Raw genomic sequence first — 13,872 nt, 5'->3', positions numbered from 1 at the left:
TTGATTAGACTTTGGGGGAAAATCTTTCTCCAAGAACATTTAGACTACAAGGCCAGCAGGTGGCAGTATGGTCCTAAAGTTCATAGAGTACAGCTTTGAGCTATTTTTAGAACCTCACTGTGTTCCCCTTCTGTGCCTTACCTCGTGTCCCCTTGAATATGAATTTGTTCGGTCAGACTGTCTGTCTTTTTGAACTCACTGATAAAGTAGTTGATTGTGAATAGCGTTACACAACCAAATGAATCCCACTTGAGGGTTGGAACTGAAGCGAGAAGTGCTTTCAAATACCACTTTACTCATTATGAATCACCCCTGTAACCTTTACGGTGTCACACAGCGAGGGAAACTGAGTGCAGAAGAAGAAAGTGGTGTAGGAAGAACCGTACCTGCGAATGTCACTCCCCTGCAACACACAGCCATCCTACAACACACACACCCACACACACATATGGCAAAAATGGGGTAATGGTTAGACGGTATTGTTGTGTCGAATGATTACAAAACATTTTATGGTCTTATGTGCTCTTTATTTTAATATTCCCTGAAAAATCTCACTGATTTGCAATGAAAGGACATCTAAGGACTAGGAGAGATAGACTTATGGGGTGGGTTTCCCAAAACACCCCAGCAACAGTCTTACAAGAACATTTAGACATTTGCATAAATATAAGTTCAAAACGACGTGTTAGTTAAACATGTTATCAGTTTTTGTTCCAAATAATTACCCTGAACATTTGGTTACGTTGTTGTGTAACCAAATGCAAAGTCAAAATCTGTTGAGGACCGTTGAAGAAGATCTTGAACAAACAAGGGGAGTTTCATTAACTTACTGGACATCGCTCAATAAGGGTGTAACCTTAATAGATGTGATTTGATTTAATTTATTCAGGGCTTAAATTAGCCCTCAGTCGCCGCTAATAACGGCGGTCCTCGCAGCGCGCGAACAACAGACATCAGCATTATGAGGGCGCGCAAATTGTGAGGCACAGTTGGACATCTGTCACGCGTCGCGCGTTATTAAAAAAGCGAGATCACGACTTTTCGGGAGCCCCTGCTGAGAGTTTTACCGCAGAAGCACAATGTTCCCTCAAATGTCCCAGACGCCGCGCTTTCACGATGTTCCCTTAATTTCCTCACAAACGTTTACACGACGAGACACTCACACACCTTCTCTCACATTCATCTTTTTAGTCGAGCCGGTCAGATTTCGAGGTTTCGTTTACACCGGTCAGTTCGGTTTTTCTGCTCTTTCTGTCTTGCCTCAAAATGGAGAAAATCTGACTGAATGATTTCCAGGCGTTTCTGAGAGAGGGACATCATATACACCAAATTTGTCCAACGTTCCGGTAACAGCGAGAATCCTGACGCTTCTTTATTCTGTGATTGGTTGATCGCTCAACACTAAGGAAATATGGCCATTTATGTACCGAGGACTGCGCGCCGATTCACCTGCACGTACGTTGCGTAATGCGACATTCCCCATGGCTCCGTTTAATGCGTTAACGCTCAGTTAACGCTAGGATACGGAAAGTCTGTGAACGCGCTTTTGTGGATGCCAAATGGCTTTTAATGCCCGCGGAGAGAGGAACATTGAATTGCCACTTTGACGAGCATAAAAACTATTAGTACACAAGCCACCGGCGTTGACAAGCACAAAATAATTGTCTTTAATTGCATGTGTGGGTGAAGCGCTCCCCCCCCCCATCTGTTTTGACCTCACTCTGGCACAAAGGGACATTGAAGTGTACATTGCATTATATCAAAAATCCACAAGCATCAAATATGAAGAATAAAACTGACATTCAAGCACAAGACATGCTTTTCACAAGTGGCAGGTTTTCGGCCAGGGGTACTTGGACATGAATGTAGAAACTATTCTTAAACATTAAAAAACAGCTGACAGTTTTTGGTTCCCAGAACGTTAGTTTTGGAAGTAGCCTAACCAAACGAAAACCAAATACTAACGTTAGGACAACGTTGTGTTTAAAGCATATTTTTCTAAATAGCACCAAACATATAATGCAGTTATGTTTCAAATTATTATTGTGTTTAATTATAGTCAAGAAACTCAGTGGGGTTGTTAATAGAAAAGGTTAAGTATACATATTAATGTGGCCAAGTAATAAATCACGCATTAAAATAAAACATGCTGGTTATGAATGGTGATGCGCATTGGTATGCCGGTCTCATGCTACCCAATGTCCCTCAGACCCAGTAGCCTAATCTATCCATCTAAAAAAGAAAAGAGAGAGGAAATATGAAGATAGATATTGCCCTCTTGTTACAATTGTGCCCTATGTCTTCATTTTCTTTTTCACTCCATTCTATGCGAAATCATAGGTCACTTTCATTCATAACTTTTTCATCCAAAAAGCTGGCAGACAAACTAAAAGAACAATGTGTAACAGAGCCGAATTTAGGCAGGCAGGATGGAGGGAGGGAGGGAGTGATGGAGACTGATTGTGAATTCCGGAAACGCTCCTACACATGGAGCGATGGGCTGCTACATCCGCGTGAGGCTCATCGCATCCAGCACGAGCGGCGAGAGTGGATTGGTGGGCACGCGGTATTCCCTGTCGTGTACGTGGAAAATGGGCAGGCTCGGGGAAGCTCGGTCACGCAGCGTGGGCGCTGTGTGTAGAGCGCGGGTATAAAAGCGCGAGGAGAGCGGCAGGGAGATGCAGCAGACGGCAACTGAAGCGCGCGCGGAACACACTCAGCATCAGCACCATGGTTCTTATCTGGACTCAGTTCGGCGTCAAACACAAGAATGTCAAGTGTAAAGTGCGAGTGATCCACGGCGAGGAGGGATGGACCTCAGAGGTGAGAGGATTACATTTTAAAATGCAGAAAGTCGATATTTTCCAAGTTCTCCACTAGTTTATTTACATGCAAAGACTTTGGACATTGAGTGCATGCTATAGAATAAAGACACATGTATAGTTTTCTTTTACTTTTAATCAAAGTGCATTGCACAGGCATTTTTATCATATATAATACATATTTTAAGGAAACATTATTATAAAAATTTAATTTTTTAATTTTTAATAATTTTTCATTCCATTCTGGATTGAAAAATTGAAAATTGTATATAATTGAAAATTGTATATAATGATAAAGTGAATGCCAATAAACATTATTTCATACTGATGGAGAGATGGCAAAACATGGTTTGAAATTTTTGCCCAAGTGCAACAGTGTATCAAAATATTCAAAATAAAAAATGCATGGATTGATCAACCACTAATCTATACATGACACCCTGAATTTTTAAGGTGGTCTCATCTTTACCCAAACTAACATTAATCTCCATCATCACCCTATAATCTGATTTATTTTAAAAACTAGAGACAAGATTATTCTAAACTTCTTCCCTCTGTGTGTGCAGGAGGTGCGTGAGGAGCCTGAGGTGTCTAGTCCCCCGCCCTCACCCGGGTGTGTGGATTACTACGCTGTGCTTGGCGTTCCAAGTGACTCCAACGAGGAGGAGATCAGACGGGCGTACAAGCGTCTGGCGCTCCGTTACCACCCTGACAAGAACCAAGACGCAGACGCCGAGGACAAATTCAAACAGATTGCACAAGCCTACGACGTTCTGACAGACCCAGAGAAACGCAGCGTCTATGATCAACAAGGTGAGAACAAAACATATTTCCAAAGTATGTCCTGGAGGGTTTGGGGTCTTGGATTAAAATGTCAAAATTGTATTTAGAAAAAGAATAATAAATGAATATAGAAGCTTACACTTTGGGACAGATCTTTGGGAACTGCTCACACACACAGTATCTGAGTTCAAATGTACAGTGAGTGCAATGGGTTCAGACATCCCCAGCAGAACTGACTCTCTCTCTCCTTCTGCACATGCACACAATGTGCTGCAGACGTACATGATTAATTATTAAACAAGATTTTATTAAGTTCTTTCCACACGCATGCTCGCAAAGCTCTCGGGAAACCCTCAGACTATGTTTTCTAACAGTTGTTCCGTCTTCCCCAGGTTTGCCCAAAGGGGGTGTGGCTTCCACAGGAAACAAAAGCGACCCCTCCCAAAGCGCATCCAAAGCCGACGCCCACGCCTGGCGCATGTTCTTCGACTTTGACCTCGACTCCGACGACGACCTCTTCAACCCGTTCCTGCGAAACCCCCTTCCCCACCTCAGCCGTCACCATGGCAACAAGGCAGGTCTCAAGCCGCCGGGCGGGGCCGAGGTCCACGAGATCCTCGTGTCACTGGAGGACATCCTGACGGGGGTGACGAAGCGCGTGAAAGTGAGCCGCCTCCGTCAGACGGACAAGCACACGGTGAGGCCGGAAGAGCGCGTGTTCGACGTCGAGGTGCAGAAAGGATGGAAAGAGGGGACGAGAATCACTTTTCCCAAGGAGGGGCATCAGATGCTAGGCCACGCCCCGAACGACCTGGCGTTCGTGATTAAGGAGAAGAAGCACGCCCAGTTCAGACGAGATGGCTCGCATGTTGTTTACACCTCCATCATCACGCTGCGAGAGGTGAGATGCGTACGTGCGTTTGTGTGTGTGCGGTACGAAATGTTCCCTCGCAGTCTCCAGGACTCAATAAGCCTCTGCAGAGAGTAGCTTCTAAATTTAGCATCTCGCCCCCGCAGCCTTGGCTCACTCACTCACACACACACCCCTCCCCCTCCCATCTCACACAACCACCTCCTCAGCATCGTCTCGCACACATTCTGTCATCCTCTCCTCCTGCTCTCCTCCATCGTCGTTCTATTCTCTCTTTGAACTATTTTGATAAATCGATAGAAGTTGACCAATTATTTGTTATCAATAAATCGTATTGGCATTCCCAAACCCCCCCCCCGCTCGATCCCACTTAAACCCATTCATTCTCTAATTCTGACATTTCCATTCTAAACAAACCTTTCGCCCTCCCTCTCCTTTCCACATCCACTTCATCTTTTTCTATCCACCCACATCCTCTCATCCCCCGCAGACTGTAGCGTCGATGAAAAATGAGAGCGATTAGCTGCTCTTGCACAACAGCGAGGTTCAATCTGTCTGGCCTATATTCCGCCCGCATTCAACTCATAATAGATGCTCGCGTTATATAAAACCAAACCACATTATATGCACAAGTGGAATAGATCTTATAACATATGCCGGAGGGGCGTTATAACTCCTGCTGGTTCATCTCCTGCCAACAACACTGCAGTGTGTGATATAACAGTTTAGGAGTCACAAAGCGCAACTCGGTTCTGTGCCGAGATGCAATAGAAGTCATTCTAATCTATAGGAAGCGTAAGGATGCAAAATATTAAACAAAATATTCCTCGTTTCTTTTCAGGCTCTGTGTGGATGCACAGTGAACGTCCCAACCCTCGACGGACAGACGAAGCCCCTCCCATGCAGTGATGTCATACGGCCAGGATCCATAAGACGCCTCATAGGGGAGGGGCTGCCCAGAGTGAAAAACCCCGCCCAGCGTGGTGACCTGCTGGTGGAGTTTCAAGTGGTTTTCCCCGATCGCATTCCACCGAGTAGCAAGGAGATCATCAAACACAGCTTGGGACAATGTTAACTACTGAGCACACACAAGTGGACGCACACTAATTTCACTGACGCACGTGACGTCAGCCGTTTGTCTCTGTGAGGCACACACATCGAACGCACACTCACACAAACCGTAGACATGCGTGTATACGTAATACCTGTACGAGACGAAATGTTTCGAACACACACCTGCATTTCTCTGAAACCACGCGGAGGTGCTACTCTGAAGTGTTAACATACTTCTTTATCCATGACGACCTTGTACTTGCGTACAGAACTGTCAGTGATTTAGTCTCTATGAGAGATTCCTGTGTCATGTTCCAATGAATTATTTGTAAAGATTATACTGAGATGATGTGGATTTCTAACATATGTAACCTGCCGTGTATGACGAATGCATGTTTTATAAGGATCAATAAAGTTTTATTAATGAAAGGTGATTGTGGTCTTTGGTGGCTCGATTACGTGACATCAACTTTTCATTGACACAGTAAACATTTCTCCTTTGAAGACCAGGCATTAAAATGCTTTAGTATGAATAAAATAAATTAAAAAACGTTGATCTTTCTGCATATTCCGTTGCGACACAATCCTATTTCACAGTTTGTTCTGTGGATGAGAATAGCCTACTAATGAACTTCAGGGCTACTTGAGGACATGGTGTGGTTGACTTCGAGTCCATGCTACAAAGCTTTTAATGAAATTCACTTTATCCACTTGGGAACCATGTGTTCTGTGAAGCAAAGTCAGCAAGTGTTTGAAATAACATGAGCAGCCTATTTCATTTATTTGGGAGACGACTTGACATTTTCTCAAAAGTCATTTGTTACAGCTGAGATTTGTTACTGATATCCTTTCAAGCACAACCGACTGTGGTTCACAGTGAATGTGTAAATGTGTGATGTGAGAAGAACATTGTCTCGTGTCAGTCAGAGCTCGTGAATCATTCTCACGCCTTTAACTGCCAAACACTTACTCAGGGTCAGAATGGCCTTTTAATAGCTGTGTGACATTAATCAGTGAGAATCAGTGAATTCTGATCCCAGATGATTCTAAAACGGTCCACGCTAAATAAGAAGTGTAATGTTTGCGAGTTTTAGTAACAATCAGCATTTGCATGATGTAAATGAGCTACACATGGTGCACACACATATATTCTTTGCTTGTATTTTAGTAGCCTCAAGAAACCAGATCGATACAGACTTGTGTTTCATACTGCACCTTACGTGTCTACAAAATGAATGTACGTATCACCCAAAAACATTTTTTTAACAGGAATGTTCATATAGGAATGTGTGTTTTAATAGTCATGACTTCGTAAAGTATTCATACAAAAAACCCACAAAATGATTTTAATCTCAAATTTGTCTAATGTTATACTGCCCCCTCTTGGTCATTAAATGAATCGAGGCAATTCCGTTTTTAGCACAAGTTGTTTTTTGATACAAAAAGGTCTCTCACGAAACCAAACAAATGAAATACTGCTTTGGGAGAATTGACCTGTCTACCTTAAGAGGACGTAGTCCATTGAATTACAAAATTAAAGCCTTTACGCAGAAGAAACATCAGTCATAATAATGTATTCATAACTACTGCAGTACAATGTGGATACAACAAACTGCCCTGATTTAAACAAAGTCCGTCTAATTAAGAAGTACGTAATCGTAGTGTTAATTTCATGGGTACGATACATGCATTTCTGTTTTACAAACCTGTGATTGGCGTTTAGTGGCGACCTCATCTGGACATTACTAGGTACTGACCCGATAAAAACAGCAAAAAAGCGAATTAATCGTATTATACACACATACTCCAAGACAATTATGTCACCGCTTGCTATTTACCTTCCAATCTGTGAAATGACAGGGTTCTGAAGTTACGTATTTAGGAAAACCACGAGTCTTGATTTCAGCTTACCTCAGCTGAAAGTCTTTAACCATCAAGCGCAGAGAGAAGCCACAGGACGCCCTGCAAAAGTGCATTTACTTACTGAACATTGTGAGGGTTTGCAGACGAGTTAGACCACCAAATAGAACCAAATACATAAGGTAAGACATCAATGTTATTGTAAATGGTTGATTTGAAGGGCTGAAGTGACAAAAGCTCCGTACTCCAGCACTTACACATGGTGAGAGCGCAGAGTAGTGTCGGTATTAATTGATGTCAACGGAGCGCACCTGTGCGCAACTGTTTGCTGTCCGTTTTAGGGGTTTTATAGTTATTATTTTACATAAACGCATCAGTAAGTAAGAATCAAAGTCACAGGTGCGTCCTTGATTTGTGATGAAATGTCGCAGTTGGGATCGGCTGTGCCCTCACCCAACTTAGCCGAGGGCCTCCCGGTGTCCAGTTTGGCGCTGTTGATCCTGGTACTGATTCCCTGCGTGATTCTGCTGCTGCTCATCAACTGTTTGTTTGTGGGCTACAAGCTGTTTTTGTTGACCCGGAGGAAGAGGGAGCGCTGCGGGTCCGAGATCTCGCTCATGCGCTCATCTCTATCCACCCGCCACAGGGTCACGCGCTTCTCTGACGAACCTGTGTTCGCTCCGCACAGGAAGACCAACTATGTTTCTGTTTCGGAACCGATGCTGGCGCCGCCGATCACGTCGTCCTTGACCTCCTCGGCGGAGAGAAGGGCCACCGGACAGCGCGGCAGGTTTCTACACCCGGATGGGGCCACATACCCCGGGTCTCGGCCACGGCGCGTGCCAAGCTGGAGGAAAAGCGCCCCGGTTCTGCTGCAGTCCAGTGATTCGGAAACTGAGCGAATAAACACGGTGCCACCGAACTCACCCGCACTTCATGTGACTCCAAACGGGGTAGGCACAGTTTATCTGAATCTTACTATTGTAAATACTTCTTCAGTATTTACTACATTTTATTCATTTGCTATAGTTAATACCGCAGAATATGTTTAATGTACTAAAGTATAATCGCAATACAATACAATTTACTAGAATAAACATAATAGTATACTGCAATATTGTTTGATGACTAAATGTAAATCTGATATGGGAAGTGGATTCAAAGGCATGAGAAATAGACAGGAAAATAGGTTTTGCTCAATATATGGCTTGAGTTTAATCGACTTGTGGTACATTTTTGTGTTGGAAGCTAATGCCAGTCTATGTAACACAGAAGTTTAATTGCTCTGGTTACAGTTCTCCATTCCAATGGTTTCCATGCGTCGAAGCAGCACCATGGACCTGGAGAGTCATAATCTGGATAAGATCCGCGTGGAGTGTGAGACGGCCAGCAGCATCCCGCCAGAGAACTCCTGTTACGTGCCTTCATCCAGCCCTTCTGCTGGAGGCCCAGGACTGGACAGTGACTTCGGAGCCAGTGCAGGTCAGTATAATGTCATTAGTGTGAAGATGAATGTATCTACAGTAGTGGACTCTATTCTGGGTGGTCTTTTGCAGAAACTTTACGTTAATTTGTGCTTGAAGTTTATCCAGTCTTTGAATTCACCCGATTGTTTGTGCAGGCGTGTCTCTGCGTATCCTTTCTATGGACAGCGATGGATTCCCAGGCTCAGCCTGGGCGTCCGCTCTGGAATGGGATTACTACGACCCAAGTTACGTCACTCAGAACCACGTCCCCAAACACAGACACCACGCACACCCCATCACTACCAAACAGTACTGGGTCTAGAACTTGTTCCATAGAAACTGGAGAACTCTTAAACATGGCTCAATTCAGCCAGTCTGTCTCTAGAACTTTAGCTGAGCCGAGTCTGGGTTTATGCACTTGTTCACTTGCGGTTTTAACTGCAACTCGTCACGTCAAATACACATACAAGTAAAAAAAGTTCACTTCTGAAACAGCCGTGTTTTGCTCGCACAAATATATTTACACTATCACTACAATTTAGTTTTCACTTTAGAGATCTTTGACCACATATTGTTTTGTGCATATTTGAAGTTTCACATTTAATGTTTGTTAATTTTAAGTGTTTTATGTCACAATCGGTTCTCAGTTGCTGAGGTCCTCAGAAAAGGCGGTTTTGTCAAGATGTTTGAGTTGTTTTAACACCCTACACATTGTATTAATATAATGTATTTAGATGTGTCTGAATTGAATAAAGTTTTTATTACAAGCTACTGTGTCAACAGTATTCCATATCAAATGTAAAAGTGTAACAGATTGCAGTTTGTTCTAAAATTGAAAGCAATCAATCCAGAATATTGAATTCCTAAACCTGATTAAATGTTAAAAGCTTTGGAAATGACCATAGCCAAGTCCTCTACACATTAAACTTATAAATACTGATTGAGAATATTCGACAGAAATAAAAGAGGGGACAAGACAGACTTTTCAAACATCACTTTTATTGGAAACACAGTTTATGAGGAGCTGGATGCAGCCACTGCTGCCCGACGGGGCTTGGGCACTGTTCCCTCACGGAATCCGTTTCTGAAAAACAAACAACACAAAATCACACAACAGCAAGAACTCAGCCAGTAAAAGTCAGCAGACAAACATGACTGTGTAAAACCACTGTGATGAAAAACAGCAGCATAGGATAACTGAAACAACATCCTATGAGAAGTACGCAAGTTAATGTACAGCTCAAGCTTACCTCAGTGTAAAACTAATATCACTGGACAGTCATTTGTTCAGACATTTATTTTTGGACATCATTGGTAAGCAAGTGCATAAATACTGCCAAAACTACAATGTTCTTTGATATAAATGGACAATTTTCAGGATTCCACTGAAGGAACATCTCTAACTAAACGCTTGAATTACGTAAAAAATGCACAAAATAAGAAAGGGGGAAAACTCAGACAACCGTCTTAAAGAAGCCTGAAGACACTTTGAAAAAGCTACAAAATAAACAGCTGCAATTAACTCAAACTTCAAGAATAAAAAACACAACATACTTATGCTGCGTTCCAGACACCTCTGATATAGGGCATTACCCACCATAACCAGGAAATAATTTCTGGAATATTGCTTTTTTTAATGTTAATAAATCCAGACGTTATTTCCGGGTTTAAGGTGGGAAATATCCTAAATCCAAGGGGTCTGGAATGCAGCATAAATTAAGCTTGCAAAACGGCATCTCACCTGAACCGACGGAACACAACCTTCATGTGTCTCATGCGTCCGGTTCCCGTGGTGCTCCGTCTCTTGGCCTTTGCGCTCCAGTTGTCTAGGAACACAACGCTATTAAAACATATGCACAACACACAGAATATCTCACCAACCATTTCGGGCTTACCTCAGTTTAAAACTAATATCACTAGACAGTCATTTGTTCAGACATTTATTTTTTGGTCATCACAGGTAAGCGTAAGAATGCTGGAGGTGTTGATGTAAACTAGGGCTGAAACGATTCCTTGAGTAACTCGAGTTATTCGAATACAAAAAATCATCGAGGCAATTTTTGTTGCCTCGAAGCCTCGTTTAATCCATTTAACTACAGTACACACGGAGCACTGCGTTTCCCCACGGACCGTTATTACTGACGCACAGCCCGCTAAACTATTCATGTTACAGCGCTCTGAAGTCTCATGCATTCACCGTGAGAGACACGCGTTTTAGTATGTTCACACGCTCACACGTATTTCTCATGCTGATAAATAACTGATAGCTTATAGGGCTGTGACGGTTGCCGTAACAACCGCACCACCGCGATGGTAAAGTGCCATGACGGTGGCAAACTGCCACCGGCGGTAGTGCACGTCACTCTGACAAATATAGGTGTAATAAATATGAGAGTTGCGATAAAGATTGCTAGTTGTAGCCTTTCAGTTGTGGATGGTTTTATTTAAAAGATTTTAAATTAACAGAAATTATTGGCATACGTTTCCGTTGGTGCGTTCGAGCGCAGGCCTGCACGGCAAAAACCCAGGTTATTCTGCGGGTTTTGCAATGGATCTTATTGTGAAATGAACAGATACGTAAAATAAACACTGGCTATGACCCGCTTGCTTTTTTAGTCGGAGCACGTGCAGGTTTTGCAGGCGGGTGCGGAGAGCATCTCTTCATTTGCGCTCCTGTGCACATCTTCTGAACGCGCATTTAGTGCAGCTGTACACATTTTAATCTGGACAATGTCAACAAGAAAGTTTCACATCAACGAGTCGGAAAAAGTAAAGTTTTTATGGCAATCTGAATAGGAAAGCCAATGTAGGTTTAAACAGTTTGTTTCAAATGGAATTGTTAAGGACTGTAAGGGTTAATACGCCACTGACTGAAGTTACTGCAACAAGAGCTTTTTTATTTAGTATTTAGCTTTCTTATATCATTTAAGTTTTCATTATTTAATGATGTTTATTTAAATGTTTTATATGCTGTAGTGTGCCGTTTCACTGATGGATTTGCAAGTTAAACATTGACGGATGTTTCATCCTCATTTATTTCAGATATCATATTTCAATTATTTAACAATTTCAAGTATTTAAATAAGGTTTATATTTCTCTTCCACTCGTCATGTGGTTGCTACACGCAAATATAATAATATAAATATTATTTATATAAATAATATATATTTCTCAACCACCGCACCACCGCGGTCGATTTGTCTATTACCACCGTGGTGGTAAAAAACTGCCACCGTCACAGCCCTAATAGCTTATTGAAATGGTGAACTGATATTTTACTTAGTTTTAGTCTATTTTACGAGTGAAACTTGTTTTCCGGCTGCATTGAGTCCATCAAACTAGATGCGGACTAGTGGACACCGAATCCTGTTAAAACACATTTCATCTGTCTGGTCTGCGTGTCAGTGAATGAACTGCACAGTTTAACGTGCTACACGCGTGATGCTCATGAATTTGTCTGCGTCTGCGCTGAATGAGGACATGAACTTCACCTCCAGAGTTGCGCTTAGAGTTTATTTCACAAACATGTTATTGTTTGAGTGAAGAAACAGACATACTAAAAAATAAGCATCTGACAACCTGCAAAAATAAAAGTCTTAGGCTATTGTTTGAAATTATTATTTCCATTTTTATTCATGTTTCTTATTTATATATTTGTATTATATTGCATTTTGAATTTAATATGGCAATGGAATGTACTAAATGGGTTTAGTTTTCACAGATATTAATGTATGCTATTTCAGCAATAAAAACTAATTGTTCTAAAAAGGAAACAAATTAGTTGTTTTACTCATTTTAAGAGACCTGTCTTATTTTCTCTTGTATATTTAGTATTGCTTTTTAATAAAGAAAAAGTATTTATTATCCGAATACCCGATTAATCGATGGAAAATCAGTAGAATACTCGATTAGTAAAAGAATCGATAGCTGCAGCCCTAATGTAAACCAAACTGACACCCGAAACATTCACATTACTACAAAATAAGTCATTCTTACACTTTCTCTTGCGCTTGGCAGGGTAACCGCACTTTCCGCAGGTGGACTTCTGCAGGTGATATGCTTTAGATCCACATCGGCGGCACAGAGTGTGCGTCTTATTGCGACGCTTACCGAAAGACGACGTACCCTTCGTCTAGAAAACGAAACAGGAATAACATCACCGTCATGTGTTTGTCATACAACAGACGTCTCATGAACATTGGCATACAGGTCTTTAGAAAACAACGTCGCCTAGGTAGGTTTTGAGACTCCGCTAGACATGTTTGTGGACATGCTACCTCAGAAATCATGCCACGAAAGCATCTATAATCTTATGTCGATACATAACATTGACATAAAAAACTCATGTTGTGAAATACAAGGCCAGTAATTACTCAGAACGCCCATAAAAAATACAGGCATCAAGACTTGGGTTCGTTGTAAACTCATTTCCACTTTTCAACATGAAGGCTAAGCTACAAGCTAACCGTTATAATCAAACTACAAATTCTACTTATCAACAAAACACGAACATTATATATGATATTGGGCCTTGAATATATATGCTTGTGTTATGATTATCATTTAAGTGAGAAACTAGCGTTATTGAGCAGATGTTAGAGGATTTCAGTGCAAGACGATGTCAAACTCACCATCTTTCCTCAGAGCTGATTCGAAAGAGGCCGGAAATGGCGCTGGTGTACCATTAAAAAAAGTACCGGCGATGTTGCGGTGCAACCGCTAAATATGTCCCCCGTGTCCACTGCGGACTTTTCTCATCAAACCGACATATCGAGCTTATGTAGATTACTTTTAATCGCAATAAGTAATTGGATAATATAACAACAGGTAGCCTAATTGTCTTTAAGGGAGTCTTTAAATAGGTCTTTAAGGATCGTCAATATTTTTCATGCTCGTGGAACCTAAAAGATCGATTTGAATGACAAGCAAAATAATTTAGTTAGATGTGTTTTTTCGTTCTAAATCTCAGCCTAAATCTCTAAATCGTTCTAAATTCCTATGAGACGATGGAGTATA

At 41.8% G+C, this 13,872-nt stretch overlaps 3 protein-coding genes and 2 non-coding genes across 5 annotated transcripts; 2 read left to right on the top strand and 3 right to left on the bottom strand.

Moving 5' to 3' along the window:
* The first annotated feature begins 2,624 nt into the window (after positions 1 to 2,624).
* On the top strand, positions 2,625 to 5,958 carry zgc:122979 (uncharacterized protein LOC641576 homolog). The gene is made up of 4 exons (XM_057361071.1): positions 2,625 to 2,823; positions 3,389 to 3,635; positions 3,998 to 4,506; positions 5,318 to 5,958. The coding sequence occupies exons 1-4, from the start codon at positions 2,731 to 2,733 to the stop codon at positions 5,549 to 5,551; spliced, it is 1,083 nt and encodes a 360-aa protein (XP_057217054.1). The 5' UTR covers positions 2,625 to 2,730; the 3' UTR covers positions 5,552 to 5,958.
* A 1,621-nt stretch (positions 5,959 to 7,579) lies between these two features.
* On the top strand, positions 7,580 to 9,610 carry hwa (huluwa). Its single transcript, XM_057361073.1, has 3 exons — positions 7,580 to 8,342; positions 8,685 to 8,871; positions 9,011 to 9,610. The coding sequence occupies exons 1-3, from the start codon at positions 7,812 to 7,814 to the stop codon at positions 9,175 to 9,177; spliced, it is 885 nt and encodes a 294-aa protein (XP_057217056.1). The 5' UTR covers positions 7,580 to 7,811; the 3' UTR covers positions 9,178 to 9,610.
* Positions 9,611 to 9,834: 224 nt separating this feature from the next.
* Positions 9,835 to 13,607, bottom strand: rpl37 (ribosomal protein L37). Its single transcript, XM_057360318.1, has 4 exons — positions 13,488 to 13,607; positions 12,853 to 12,988; positions 10,597 to 10,681; positions 9,835 to 9,939 (listed from the first exon to the last, which is right to left on the bottom strand). Exons 1-4 carry the CDS (start codon positions 13,488 to 13,490, stop codon positions 9,870 to 9,872), a joined length of 294 nt encoding a protein of 97 aa, XP_057216301.1. The 5' UTR covers positions 13,491 to 13,607; the 3' UTR covers positions 9,835 to 9,869.
* LOC130570819 (small nucleolar RNA SNORD72) lies at positions 10,099 to 10,176 on the bottom strand. The gene has a single exon (XR_008965017.1). It is a non-coding gene; the product is annotated as a small nucleolar RNA SNORD72 (small nucleolar RNA).
* On the bottom strand, positions 10,744 to 10,822 carry LOC130570818 (small nucleolar RNA SNORD72). The gene has a single exon (XR_008965016.1). It is a non-coding gene; the product is annotated as a small nucleolar RNA SNORD72 (small nucleolar RNA).
* Positions 13,608 to 13,872: the final 265 nt, after the last annotated feature.

The sequence above is a fragment of the Triplophysa rosa genome, linkage group LG19 (assembly GCF_024868665.1).
Source record: "Triplophysa rosa linkage group LG19, Trosa_1v2, whole genome shotgun sequence".
Taxonomy (NCBI): domain Eukaryota; kingdom Metazoa; phylum Chordata; class Actinopteri; order Cypriniformes; family Nemacheilidae; genus Triplophysa; species Triplophysa rosa.
This window is presented reverse-complemented; position numbering and strand designations above follow the sequence as displayed.

What these genes read in the sequence shown, in the direction of transcription:
- zgc:122979 (XM_057361071.1), top strand. Translation starts at nt 2,731, where the DNA reads ATGGTTCTTATCTGGACTCAGTTCGGCGTCAAACACAAGAATGTCAAG. An exon ending in AGGAGGGATGGACCTCAGAG is followed by an intron (nt 2,824 to 3,388) that starts GTGAGAGGATTA and finishes CTGTGTGTGCAG; the next exon opens with GAGGTGCGTGAGGAGCCTGA. An exon ending in CAGCGTCTATGATCAACAAG is followed by an intron (nt 3,636 to 3,997) that starts GTGAGAACAAAA and finishes CGTCTTCCCCAG; the next exon opens with GTTTGCCCAAAGGGGGTGTG.
- hwa (XM_057361073.1), top strand. Translation starts at nt 7,812, where the DNA reads ATGTCGCAGTTGGGATCGGCTGTGCCCTCACCCAACTTAGCCGAGGGC. An exon ending in TTCATGTGACTCCAAACGGG is followed by an intron (nt 8,343 to 8,684) that starts GTAGGCACAGTT and finishes CTCTGGTTACAG; the next exon opens with TTCTCCATTCCAATGGTTTC. An exon ending in TGACTTCGGAGCCAGTGCAG is followed by an intron (nt 8,872 to 9,010) that starts GTCAGTATAATG and finishes TTGTTTGTGCAG; the next exon opens with GCGTGTCTCTGCGTATCCTT.
- rpl37 (XM_057360318.1), bottom strand. An exon ending in TGCCAAGCGCAAGAGAAAGT is followed by an intron (nt 10,682 to 12,852) that starts GTAAGAATGACT and finishes TTGTGTTCCTAG; the next exon opens with ACAACTGGAGCGCAAAGGCC. An exon ending in GTTGTGTTCCGTCGGTTCAG is followed by an intron (nt 9,940 to 10,596) that starts GTGAGATGCCGT and finishes TTTGTTTTTCAG; the next exon opens with AAACGGATTCCGTGAGGGAA.